This window comes from Neophocaena asiaeorientalis, unplaced genomic scaffold (genome assembly GCF_003031525.2).
Source record: "Neophocaena asiaeorientalis asiaeorientalis breed wild unplaced genomic scaffold, Neophocaena_asiaeorientalis_V1.1 scaffold870, whole genome shotgun sequence".
In the NCBI taxonomy this organism is placed as follows: domain Eukaryota; kingdom Metazoa; phylum Chordata; class Mammalia; order Artiodactyla; family Phocoenidae; genus Neophocaena; species Neophocaena asiaeorientalis.
The window spans coordinates 335788-349976 of record NW_020175184.1 but is presented as its reverse complement, the minus strand read 5'-3'; the positions used below and the strand labels follow the sequence as shown (position 1 = coordinate 349976).

The following is a 14189-nucleotide window of genomic DNA, read 5'->3' as shown; positions in this document are numbered from 1 at the left end:
GAGGGGAGGAGGGGGAGGGGCAGGAAGCAGAGGGGGAGGGAGAAGAGGAGGGGGAAGAAGGAGGAGAAGAGGAAGATGGAGAGGGGGAGGAGGGGGAAGGAGAGGAAGAGGGAGAGGGGGAAGTCAAGGAAAGGGAAAAGAAGGAGGGGGCAGCGAGGGAGAGGAAAGAGGAAGAAAACAGCAAGAAAGAAGGGGAGAAGGAAGAAGAGGAGGATGATGAGGAAGAGGAGGGAAAGTACCAGGAGAGAGGCAATGAAGAAAGTGGAAGGCAGGGAAGGCAGGGTGGAGGAAGAGAATCCAGCAAAGGGAGCAAGATGAGAGGATCTGTGAAATATGACAAAGATAAAACATATCCAGAAAAGTTTATTACTAACAGGGAAGGAAAGGGGAAAGAGCATGAAGTACAGAGGTTCAAAATGCCAGTGCAGTCAAAACAATTCTCAGAAAATGGGCCACCAGGTTCCAAAACATTTTGGAATAATGTATTACCACATTATTTGGAATTGAAGTAACAAACTTTAAATTGGACCTGATTATGTCCAGCCAAACAACTTGAACACATTATGAAGGATAGGCACTCATTCTGTTATATTGATTTTATGTCATGGTTACCTTACCTGTGGTACAGTAGAAACTGATAAAGATAACTTGAGGCACTGGTAAATTTTGGTTTCTCTTAAACTAATATTTTGGTGTATTTTCCCCTGAATTATAAATATATAAGTAGAAAATATCAAAAGATCATAGTATATAATTAATATTATTATTCCTCATTAAAGACAGTTTTAGGAAACGAGTATATTGTAAAAGTATTTTGTGTATACAAGTAAGTCCCTTTAAAAATGGCACAGATCTTTAAGGGTTATAAAAACGTCTAATTTCTTATAAGTATGGTAGCATAGTTTTTTCAGTCTATGATTACAGTTTCCCTACCGTATAGAATAATTTTATAAGAATGGGTGGTATTCTAAAGCTAAAATGAGGAATTCACATTTTTAAAAAAAGTAGTGCTGTCTTTTTACCTTTTATGTGTCCTTTTTGCAGCAATCTACAAAGTGACAGCTGGGTTCAGAGCTTAGACTCTAATGTCTCTTTTAGTTACTGTTTGGTAAATGACAGAATATCTAATGAAATGGGGATGAACGTATATTGTAAAAGTGTGAAAAACTTTAAGTATTTATTGCCAAGCAAAGCTACTCTTTGGGCTTCAGTTTCCTTATCTGTAAAATAGAATGGATTAGATGATATGATAACTGTTAGCCCCTTGTAACTCTTAGGTTCTTTCATTCTAACGTGTTTGTTATTTGCATAAGAAAATTTTTTAAGGAAAAAAAATTATACTTTACAATTAATCTAGTTTTCCGTGAAATGTTCTTTACTCTTAAAAAATTATGACACCTTTAATGTCTTTTGTCTTCCGTAATTCTGTGCTTCTAAACTCCTATCATTTCTGAGCTTTCACTGTACTGTCAGACCTTCATTCCCAGTACTGCCATTCCCAGTGTCTATTACTTACCTTCAATGTATTCTTCATTCACTCTTCTGTAATTCTCTGTTTGCTGTTTGTCAGAATGTTTCAAGTAAAATAAAAATTAAATGTATACAGTCAGTAGTTGTCTGTGAAAAGAGAAACTAATATTAGATATTGAATTTTAGAGAGGCTAGATTTCCACTAGAGTAATTCCATTGTATGTAGTACAGCTAGTTTGTTTCATTATTGTTTATTCATAGCTTTCCTTCCCCAGTCCTTTCTATATCTTAGACATGAGGAATTTCTTATACTTACTTTTATCGAGGAGGATTGTGATGGTAAACATCCTATGAATTTTGTGTAGTTGAATTCTTTGCACATTTGATTTTTCATGAGTGAGAAAGAATATGAGGAAAAAGACTAGGATAGGAAGTGAAGAAATTCCTAGGAGTAGTTATAAATTTTGTCTTAGCTGCAAGGCTCTCTGGTAGCTTCCACTGACTAACCAAATATACGGATTTGGCATTGCAGTATTCTAGCAAATTCTACCACATTCATTAGTGTTAGTAGAATTGAATTAATACTTCGATTAAAATGTATGTGCTGTGTTGTTAAATCTGGTGCAAAACGTGGTTATATTAGAAGTAGACTTAAGATTAAATAAGATGGATGACAGAAGTGGAGTTCATAAAGGAAAAACCTCCAAGGAGATGAGAAACTCTTAAACTCAAGTTAAAGGTATGAGCATTCATCTTCCACTGAAGAGATAATTAGCCAGCAATACTGAAATGATGTTCTTAAAATATGTGCATCTCAGAATTTGAACCAGTTTAGATAACCAATTGTAAACAGCATTTCTTACCCATTTCTTCACATTTCCCTGGCCCCCAAAAATCTTTGTGCTCTTTTAGAAGCAGTAATTCATGCATGCCTGGTACTCTGGTCAAAAGAGCACCGGCCTAGTCATTTTCAGACCCAAATTAATAGTTGGTTAAGTAGATTGGAATAACTAGTTCCTCCTTTATTGTCCCCATCTGCTGGTTGATCATGCTTTTACTGTAGTTTATCAGTCACCATTTTTGAGGCAAGTGTGAGTTGTGTATGTAGACTCCATTGAATTACAGTTTCAATTGAGGACTCTGGCAGAAAAATAAGGTAAGCTACAAAGAAGTACCGCAGAAACATCTGCTGCTGCTGACCAGCAGCACTCCAGGTGAGTGCAATTGAAATGTTTTCTATTATTTCACTATAGAAATAAGTTTTCTGTATACATGTAGATTAAAAATAAAATGCTACCTCGGAGAAAGGTGCTGTAATTCCTTCCTTCATTCTTTCCATTGTGAAAGTTAAATGTGATATTATATGCCCAGTACCTGACACATAACTTATGGTTGGTACATATTATTCAGTCAACAAATATTTATGTACCAAGCACCAAAAAGAGAACAGAAGCTATCCCGAATCAGGTGGATCTCAAGCAGTGAGGGCTGCAGGAGCACAACTTCCTGTGCTCCTCTGACCTATCAGGGATGTTAGGTAGGTATAGATTTCGTGAAAGAACACCAGGTAAAAAGAGTTCCTATGACTCTGCCTTAACTGTTGCTTAACAGTGCCCTTATATTTCTTGACACCTCCATGTTATTAGCCAAGACTGCCCAAAGATAAAAATATGATTTGGAAACAAATCTATGGCTTTCCTCCATTAAATCCCTTAGTTAATAAGAAGAAAGTGCTTTTTGTAAGATATGGCTCCTGATCTCAAGGAACTCTTGGCTGTTTCTACAGGCTGACCGGAAAATTTACCAGCATGGTAGAGTGCTTCAGGGGTGGCACTTCAGCTGCCACTGGGAAAAACAAGGAAAGGGCTTCCGGGAGTGCTGGTGAAACTTGAACTGAGTCATGAAAAGTAAAACCTATCCAGGCAAAGAGGGGGCAGGGTGATGAGAGCCAGGCTGACGGAAGCCAGGAGAGTGTTTCCGTGTGACTGCAGCCTAGAGTATCCTTTGACCTGGATAGAGGGGCACAAGAGCTTCCGTGTTTGTAAAAGATGTTAAAAAAGAGTAAGATGATCACACTTGGGCTTTTGTAGCGTCATTCTGGCAGCAATATGGAGGGTGGATTAGAAGGGAACAGGACCAGGGTCAGTCAGAAGGCAGTTACAGTAGACCAGGCAGAGACTGAAGAGGGGCTGGACTAGGACAGTGGGATGGAGAGTTGCAGACCTGTATTACTGAGAGAGATTTGTGGATAGAATTGGAGAGCTTAGTAAGGATATGGAGCTTGGAGGGCGGTAAAGTCCAAGCTTTTCTTATTTCTGGCTTGGAAAATTGGGAAGAAAGAGTGCCATTCACGGAGACTGAGAACTGAGGAGTAGGGGCAGATTGAGGAGACTGCTTGGGGGCTTGTTGATCCAGGAGATGTTCAGCAGGCAGATACACATTTGGGTTTGGAGCTCAGGGAAGATGCTGAGTATCAGCAGCTTATAAATGTAGTTAAAACTGTGGATTTGAATGAGAGGCAACATTCATATTGTGAAAAGAGAACTGAAGAGAATTCAGGGAAACATCAGTAGGTAAGGGGAGGTTGAAAAAGGGAAGCCTGAGAAGGAGGAAGGGTAAAAACACTTTCTAAGAAACAGAGGGGCCCCCAAAACCAAGGAAGAAGGAGCAGTGGAGGGCTGCAGAGAGGATCTGGGGCAGGGCCCACGTTGACATCAAAGAGTGAAGTCCAGGAAGTCCGCTTTTCAGAGACATAGAATCAGAACTAGGTTTTGAGAAATAAATATCAAAGAGCTCTACTGGCATATTTCTCAATTTAGGAAGGAGATGTATGTTCCAGAGACTTTGCTGCTCTGGGGGGAAAAATTCTAAATTTTTATTTGCTGTTCTTATATACAATGGTTACATAAGAATAGGGTATTGCTGAAGTGAGCTTATCAACGAAAAAGAGGAGTATGCAATGCTTTAAATATCAGTGGGTGGGGCGGGGTGGTGAGGAAACAACTCTGAGGGCAGCCATTATGGTCTGCAGATTATTTGGGCAGAGTTGGTTCAGAGCATGGGCTCTGTAGTCCAGTAGGGCTGAGTTCCAAACCCAGCCCTTCACTGATTAGCTGTGTGGACATCTGGAAAGTTTTTTTTTTTTTAACCTTTCTGAGTCTTATATCCCCCTAGTAAAGGGGGGGGGGTCTTTTGATATTTACGTTAGTTAACACATAGAACATGTTAGGGGTACTCAGCAAATGCTAACCTGCATCACTCTAATTATCCTCTCTGATCATACCAAGTCAGGCACAGTGCTCCCCTCATGAATCTCCAAGTCACTGGCTGATGTGCATGAGTTTAACTTAGTTTCATGTGCCTGTAAACCTTACTTTCGTTTAAATACAGCGTAGCAACCCCCCAAAAATTAGCTTATGGAGGTAGATCCATGGAAATGAAGTGGATAATGATAACCCTTAAATATGGGGTAGAGTGAAACTATCATTACACACCATACATGGGTCAAATACTGCCCCTCAACATTTGAACCACGACGAAAGGCTGATGGTACTCACATGGTTAGCCTAAATTTAGATGTTAGTGCTGTCACCGGACCACAGATTTCCCTCTGTATCCTAATGTTTTTATCACATAGTTAAAAAATAATTCACACATAAAGTGTAATCATGGATCATGCATTTGTTTAAGATAAAGAGGAAGATAAATCATCTAAGAAAAGGAGGGGGAAAATAATAGAGTAAAACTGAAAACAAGAATAAAACTGTGAACCAGCAAGATGTTCTGTACCCTGAGCACTACATTCATTTTTGCAGGCCACTTATCAGAGTCAAACTGTAATATATTTGGTGATAAAAATACAGGATTAGGAATGAAGTAAGGGACTGGCACACAGAAAGAAGGGAAAGTTTAGAGATTATAAAGTAGTGTCATTAAGAAGTGAAGAATTGGAAGTCACAACTGGCAGCCCATGGGTGCAGTCTGGCCTGCAGACTTATTTTGTTTGGTATACATAGTGATTTTTTAAACATTTGAATCAGATGCCAACATTGAAATACCAGGAGATTTTACATTGAAAAAATATTTTTCCGGACTTCTCTTGGAAAACCTGAGGGTCTAGGAATATCTTGCCCTGTGGCAACACTGGCCAGTAGCCCAGCTGAGGCCACCTCCCACTTCCCTGCCATCCAGGGGCTGCTCCTGACAGGCGTCCGCCTTCTTCCCTCGCTTGCTCTAGCTACCGGGCACCTGGCAGAGAATAAAGGGATGTGTATGAGAAGGTAGAGCAAAGAAGTGTACATTTTAAGTGAACTATTTTCTATTGATAAGATCTGGGACATGGCAAAAAGCATCCAAGCTTCTTGTTTTTTGACAGTCCTCAGTGCATACTTGGGATTCTTTTTATAGAATGGCCTTTATAAAATCACTTATATTTATATACAAGTACTTATTGTTTGCTCATATTATTTTCTCTGTAAACAATCTTTTTCATCTTGATACAAACCCTCCTAGGTAGGTGTTGCTAATGTCATTTTTCCATTTTACAGATAGACTGAAATACATTAAGTAGGTACCTTGCTCAGGCCAAGAGTAGTAGAGCAAGGCTTTGGAAAACAGTGTTTAGGTCTTCTTTGTATTTAGTGCCCTTCCCACTCTCCACTCCTGCCTCAGTGATGTCTAGCGTAGTTAAAACTTGAACTTACATGTTAGCTCTTCTTGTCCTAAAAACACATATCTTGAAATTGAGATTTTAAAATATACACTTTCCACCCAATGACTTAGATATGAAGTTTTATGCTCTATTTAACTTGTTTGGAAAACATTTTCTACCCAGTGTGACATTGAGGCATGTCATGAATCCAGAATTGTAGCACAAAATTTTACACTTTATAGTCAACTTGAAAAAAAATTCTTTTGACGTTAATACATAGACAAGTATATATCTCATACATGTATAGCTCAATGTATTTTCCACAAACTGAACACACCCATATAGTCAACATCCAGATCAAGGAAAAGCACAGTTCAGCTCCCTAGAAGCTCCCCTTCAATCCCCTGCCAGCCATTTCCCATCCGCCACCCCCTCCAGGGTGACCACTAGGCAGACTTCTGATAGCAGCCTCTAGTTTTTAAAGCATACAATGTAGTTGTTTCTTAAGCAAACTGAAACTTCATGGGAACATTTGGTTTCTTGGTATTTCCCATAAGAAATGTAAAAAGTGTTGCCCTGGGCCAGACCAAAGACTGCAGCTCCCCATGCTGTGTCTGACCAATGAAATAAGGGTCCTTTGGTGGAAGCCAGGCCCATTCACTTCTTCGCTGGGGTCCTAACACCAGATGCACTTCCACTGACCACTCCAGATTACCTCTTTACATTATATGTGGTTCTGGTGACAAGAATGTATTTAAACTTTATCCTTTCTTTTTATAAAATGACAGTATTCTGCCAATCTCTCCTAAATTATTTCAGTTTGAAGGTAAGTGCTGTATGTGACTTAAAGTAGTTGTCCAGATATATGTAGATTAATTTTAAATGTGCTTAATTAAGTGCAAAGTGTCATGATGTGATTTCTACTGCAGATGCCATTTTCTAAGAGCTTTCTCAAACTTTAGAAAGTGATATAGTTTATTGTTGATATAGATTTACATGAAGTTAATGAGTAAAATTGTAGTTCATTATAAAAGAGATGTTTTGCTTATTTCTAAAATAAGCTATAACTCCATGTTTCTTTTTATAATAGCATGATATCCTATGGTTACATTACTACCTTAGTAAACTAGCACAACTGGAATTGACCCAGGTCCTAGATTTGCCAAACTGTCCAAGTAATGAGGACTTTGATAGAATACAGCTCACTGACCCTCCCTCTGGGAGATAAGTGGGCAGAGTCTGAAATTCTCTGTCTCGGGAGCTCTGTTCTTTCTAGTTGGCCTTCATATATGTACATTTATGAATACATCTGTTTATCAGGCCTAAGTCTTAAATCTAGTAATCTTGCTTCCCGTTCCCTTCCAAAGTAAAATGATCTCTGATCATTTTAGCTACCCATAACGTGCATTTGGCTAGCCATGATATGTCACTTAGAGGGGAAATCATGCAGAAGAAAAAGAAAGCTTTAGAAGTTCTTGGTAAATGGTAGCTACCTTGTTGTTAACCCTACCCAACCTAAACATGTAGCACATCCTTTAATGTAACTCTCTACCCTGGTACCCTGTTCCCTTCTCCCACATTCCCCTCCTGAGTGCACTGCCTCATGACCTTGATTAACCTAAGTTAAGCCCTCCCGGAGTAACTTCTGAAACTCTTTCTTAAATCTCAAGGCTTCACTTGCAGATTGCTTGTCCTCAGTGGGAATGCTATTAGGCCATACCCTTAGTGCTGTTGGCCTGAGGATGCCACTTACATGTTTTACTAAGGTGTGAAATACAAACACGTTCTCTCCCTAGCCTGCACTCTCACAATTTGTATTTTTGCCAGAAAAAAAGGTGAGTTAATTATTAGAGACATTCTTTTCAAACCACCCAGTAAAGATTTTGTTGGGTGTCAGGCTTATCCTTAGCCAAATAGCCACTAGGAAGGTGACCATGAGAAGCTAGTTACAGCGTTGAAGGGATATAAAGGGCATATATGGTCTCAGGCAAATATGGTTAAGGTGAACTTTGTAAAAACATTCTTCAAGGGAGTGAATGGCACAGATTGCTTACTGTGTCACCTATTTTAGGGGTCATTATGCCTTTAGTGAAGTACATAAATGAAAAGCATAGGAAAAAATATCCAATAAAGAGTCCAGTCTCTTAATGATAATAAATAAGCAGTTTTCCACCCAAAATATGAAATGGCAAAAAAAAATCTCAGTATAGAATAAAGGGTAAAACTAGTATTTTCTGCCTTAATAAGCATTACATGATTTATTACCAGTCTATCAAATCCATAGACAGGCTGTTTTGTAATTTGGATTAGCTTGATAGGAGCCAGATGGACTAAGTTCTCCCTCTGTCTGGTTTTCCATCTGCTTTAAATAACCAAGAGCAAACAATTTAAAGTGCCTGTGTCCCTTTATCCTTTTCCCAGAATGTAAGTAATTATAATTACCTCTCTCTTGTGAATATTGGTGAATTGTACTTCTGAAGTGATTTTAAATCCTTATGTTTCGGAAAATGAACGTAATATATACATATGATTATGTTATAATGCTACAGTAGATAGAAAGCTTTTTAACTTCTCTAATATTTAAAAGCATTCTTTTGAGACAGCCCAGAAAGCATTTTGTTTTTCCATTTTAACCTTACCATAGGTGGTAAAAAGAACTTTGGGAACCCTAGTCATTGGAAATGTTAAAATAGAGTAACATGCATGAAATCCTTGGTAATATAGTAACTTGATATGCAGCATGGATTATTCAGTATTTTATTTCTTTGACTTTAATATTTGAATTCATAGTCTATATGTTCTTTGAGATGGTATAAATTGTTTACGACAGCAATATCAAATCTCTGTTTTTTAAAGAAGAAAATTTTAACTCTTCCCTGATCATCAATTTTGTCACAGGATCACGAATTTTCAGAAGATGATGAGCCAGAAGACGTGCATGAGGAAATTAAGGAATATCTAGAAGGCGAGAAGAAAGCTACAGGAGAAAATAAAAGTGTTCCTGCAGACGACCACAGTGAAACCGACAACTCAGTTAAAAAGGTATTGACAGCCATTGAAAAGGTATGATGATAAGTGCTTAAATCCCAAGACCCTGCCCAAGAGAAAGCATATGGGTCCCCTGGTCTCTGCAGAGGGCAGATTCCAGCTTCCTTGGAGAACAGAAATATTTCCATGAATAACTTTGTTCATGTGCTATTAGGACAAGCTTTGACAAATTTATGAATCAGACACCCTTTTTTCTCTAGCATTCTTTCCAGATTTCTTGGTAGCATTCTGTTCTTCAGATGAATGGAAATCAATTGATATGGGCCAGTTTAGTACACTCTTGAGAAATTAATGAAGAAGTTCAGCCCCAGGTCCTTGAAATGATAAAATTACAATGTTAGCAGCCCAGTACTAGTGGCAGAAATGAGATGTGTATGTGCACACATACGTGTGTATATTTACATGTACATGGACAAATAAAAGTTGTTCACAGCAGTGTTTGAGGTTGTGATCAGTTCTGCAGAGATGTGGTATAGAAGAAAGTATTCATAGGAGGAATGGGAGGAGGCCTCACTGAGGAAGAGAAAGTCATCCTGAAAGTGGAGCTAGGGATGCCAAAAACATCTCTTCCATTTGGCAGACAGAAGAGTGACCCTGCTAGGAGACGGTAGGTTTGAAATCATTCGTTTGCTAGCACTACTCTGGATTCATTTCAGAGGTATGGAATTCAGAAACCTAAACTGAATGATACTGTATTGATTCATTTTCATTTCATTTTTTGGACCTCTTGCAAAGAGCTCTGAGTTAATCCTGCCTTCTCATTGATGAAACACTATCATCACTGGTCTGTGCGAGGTGCTTCTCTCTTTATTTAAATTGATTCCCTTTGAGCCTCATTCCCCTTTTCCCTAACATAGCCAACCATTGAAACATGCTTGTCCTTTTATTTGAATGTGTAATTGTAAAACATGTGTTGTTGTTTTGTGTGTATTTTTTTTCAATTTACAAAATGGTATTGTGCTAAAGAGGTCATTCTCTTCCTTGCTTCCTTCTTTTTCCAAGACTCCTTCCTCTCACTGAGGAAAATATATGTTCTAGCAGTTATTGTTTTCTTTCGGAGGGAGGGAACAATGGAACTTCCCTGGTGGTGCGGTGGTTAAGACTCCACGCTCCCAACGCAGGGGGCCCGGGTCCGATCCCTGGTCAGGGAACTAGATCCCACATGCAAGCCGCAACTAAGGAGCCCACATGCCGCAACTAAGGAGCCTGCCTGCCACAACTAAGACCCAGCACAACCAAATAACTAAATATTAAATGTTAAAAAAAAAGAGGGAGGGAAATATTCTGTTTTATAAAGAACATTTATGAGTTCCAGTTATGGTGGTCCCTGAAATTCTTTAGCATAGGATTCATTAAACTCCAATTTGACATTATAAAATGTTGAGCTAATTCTTATACCAATTAATGTTCCTGAATCTTCTTTGAGTAGAATTCTTAAATATACAATTCTTGTTAATTATACGATGTTTTTTTTAAGGGAACTTTATTTATTTATTTATATATTTTTAAATTTATGGCTGAACTGGGTCTTCGTTGCTGCACAGGCTTTCTTTAGTTGTGGCGAGTGGAGGCTACTCTTCATTGTGGTGCGTGGGTTTCTCATTGCAGTGGATTCTCTTGTTGCAGAGCACAGGCCCTAGGCACATGGGCTTCAGTAGTTGTGGCACGAGGGCTCAGTAGCTGTGGCTCGCGGGCTCTAGAGCGCAGGCTCAATAGTTGTGGCGCACAGGCTTAGTTGCTCCACGGCATGTGGGATCCTCCCAGACCAGGGCTCGAACCCGTGTACCCTGCATTGGCAGGTGGATTCTTAACCACTGTGCCACCAGGGAAGCCCTAATCGTGCAATTTTAAGCTAGGAAAGACATTAGCAATCACCCAGCATCTAAGGCAGGAGTCCTGCAAAGGGAAGTAATTGTCACATGTTTATGTTGTTAGCTAGAGACTGACTCTAGAACCCTGCTTAAAACCAAGACTAGGTTTTCTAGCTCAGCACAAGTCTGTTTTTTATTATATTGTTTCTTTATTGTTTATAGGACACAAAAGCCAACCGAGAGGAACGGGCCATTCGTGAATACAGTGAAAATCCAAAAGGTGTGTGAGCACATTTGACTTCAAAAGCATACTTTTAAAAAGGCTAGATACAGGGCTTCCCTGGTGGCGCAGTGGTTGGGAATCCGCCTGCCGATGCAAGGGACGCGGGTTCGTGGCCCGGTCCGGGAGGATCCCACATGCCGCGGAGAGGCTGGGCCCGTGAGCCATGGCCGCTGAGCCTGTGTGTCCGGAGCCTGTGCTCCGCGACAGGAGAGGCCACAACAGTGAGAGGCCCACGTACCGCTAAAAAAAAAAAGGCTAGGTATATAGAATACTACGTTCATATGTACATACAGATATTTATGCATATATGTGCTTTAACTAAAGAGTTATGACTTACACGTATGTATTCTGTTTTACACTTTTTATTGTCACATGACCCTCATAATAAGCTATGAAATATGTGACACAGGCTTATGTGTTCTCATTGATCACCACCACAGCTTCTTCATGGCTGCTCATGTGTCAGTGTTAAGTGGTTTAGAACAGCCTTTTTACTACTTTTTTTTTTCAATCAGTATTATTAAATTGGGCTTTTGTCCCAGACCTTGATATATATGTCTGGTGAGCACTGCCAGACCCCATCGCTGATGTCCAGGCTGGTCTAGAGCCACAGCAGGCCATCCAGTTATTTCCCCCCCGAGCCCAGACCTGAGTCTTTGATCTTACCACAGGCGTTTCAGAGGAGTCCTTTCCCAAACCTTGCTGTTGGTGTCAGAGAACAGGTGCCACAGAACAGAGGAGACCGTGACTGCCCTTGGGACCTACAGTTTCTACACCCAAATCATTGGTGCTTTTGCTATATGACCCCTATATTATGTTTCCACACCATCACATCACAGTGGGCCTTTTGCTGCGATGTCATTACAAATAACTCTGTGGTAGTGGATATCTGATCAGAACTTAAGCGGAAGAAGGAATAGTTCCCTTAATACATTTTTCCTTCTAACTTCTGCAAAAAGAGTAGTAAGTTTTAGAATATTTTAAGCAAAATGTTAAAATATTTGTCATCTCTAAGTATTCTTAGCATATAACCTAAAGTGTTAAAAAGAAATTAAATGTAAGATTTAAGTTGTTGATAATATAAAATTAGAAGATGCATATGCGTGAGTCTACTTTAAAGATCATTATTCAACTATATAACATGTGGATTAATTTGAAATACCAAAAAAATGACATGTCCGTTTCAGTACAAATAATTTCACTACAATGAGGTTAATTTTTTTTAAAGGTAATTTATATTTTACAGAAGTCTCCCCTAACATTTACTGTTATGTTTGCTATACTTAGTACTGGTCATCTAAACATTTACAACATTGGTCAGGTCATTCCGAGATTTTTGCCTTAATTTTTCAGGAAATATGTAGTTGTCCACTACTCTTTAGTATTACCCCATAATTCATGGTTGATAGAGTTTCACTGAAGCCTCAGGACTTTTCTTTTTCTCATTAGTTAGAAAAAATGTTTCTAAATATATCCTATCATAGGAAATATGCATGATCGTGCAAAGAGCAATTCTTCAGAAATCCTGGAAGATAGTAAATCAACAAAAAAATCAAAGAAGGTAAGTGAAATGAATTTTTCATTTTAGTGTTAAGGCTAAAGTATTGAATTGCTTCTACTACTTTTTATATGGTGATCCACATAATTTAACTCCCTTAATATGAGTTTTGATGACTCAAGCACATGTGACGAATTTCAGGTGATGTTTCACATTTTTAACGTGCATATTTACTTATTGGATTTTAGATTATGATTCAGATTGCTCTGCAAAAAAAAAATAGCATGTTCCTTTCAATCATCCCATGCATACTGATTCATCATACAATAAAAGATATGTAAAAGAACTCTACTGCTTAAATTATAAGGGTATAGTATCCTGAGAGTCTAGAAGAGAGTAAGGCAAAGCCAAGAAATAGGATGAATGAAAAAATAAAGGTGACTGTGCTTAGAAAACATTACAACATTGCTACTCCAGTCTCTCCTAGTACCTGTTTTGGAGTTGTTACAAGTCTGATGGATACATTTCTTCTTCTTGGAAGTAAATTACTCTTTCCACTTGCAGAAAAACTTTATTTAATCTTGAGGACACATTTCCAGGTAGAAGTGTTAGGAGGTAACATGGAAGACAAGAAAAATGAAAAGCCTCGTTAATTCTTATTCAACCTAGGTGTCAGCTTAAATGTCATTACCACATAGAGGCCTTTTGTAACCAGCAGCACTTATATAAATTATTATGTCCCATTATTATTCTCTCACAGAGCACCCTTTTCTCATACTTCTTAGTATTTGTCACAGTTCGCAATTACACAGTCATTTGTATATTCATTTACTTTATGTCTGTATCTCCCCACTGGCCTTCAGCTCCTTGGGGACATAAACTGTTTTCTGTTTCACTTTCTAGTGTATCCTTAGCACTTATCACAGTTCCTGGTAAATGGTAGATGCTCAATAAATATTTTTGGTTGACAATGAATTGTAAAATGTGAGGGGGTAAGAAAGAGGAAAGGATGAAGGTAAAACCAGGAGCCGCCCTTAGGGTAGTAAACAGCCTGTCTTTTGCCATCTTTGTAGGTATATGCCACTCTGAAATTCCTTTCAGAATTACTTCAGAAATTTCAGAGATTATTTTAGCCCAAATCTCCATATTGTTATCTTTTACTAAAAATTACTTCATGACCATTTTTATCTTTATAAAATTATAAGTTTGGATTACCGTACCCAAAAGATGTCTGTGACCTGGCTCAAAGGACACTTCAGAATTATTATTCTCCTTAGAATTATAACATGCGTCGCTAGAACATTTCATCAAGGTTTAAGAACTTTTTAGATTCTCCATCTAGTAGAACAGAACATTTAACAGATATTCCACCAGTATACTTCATAGTGTTCCTGTGAAAACTTTTTTCAGTTATAAAAAGCTCTGGGA

General features: G+C 38.6%; 1 protein-coding gene across 1 annotated transcript in view; it reads left to right on the top strand.

The window, feature by feature from the left end:
- Window positions 1-14189, top strand: part of RPGR (retinitis pigmentosa GTPase regulator) — a 63026-nt gene that overhangs the window by 37122 nt on the left and 11715 nt on the right. Inside the window, exons 15-17 of the mRNA XM_024764566.1 lie at window positions 9020-9163; window positions 11203-11260; window positions 12748-12824. Of these exons, the coding sequence (XP_024620334.1) occupies window positions 9020-9163; window positions 11203-11260; window positions 12748-12824 (279 nt within the window). The remainder of the gene's footprint in view (window positions 1-9019; window positions 9164-11202; window positions 11261-12747; window positions 12825-14189) is intronic.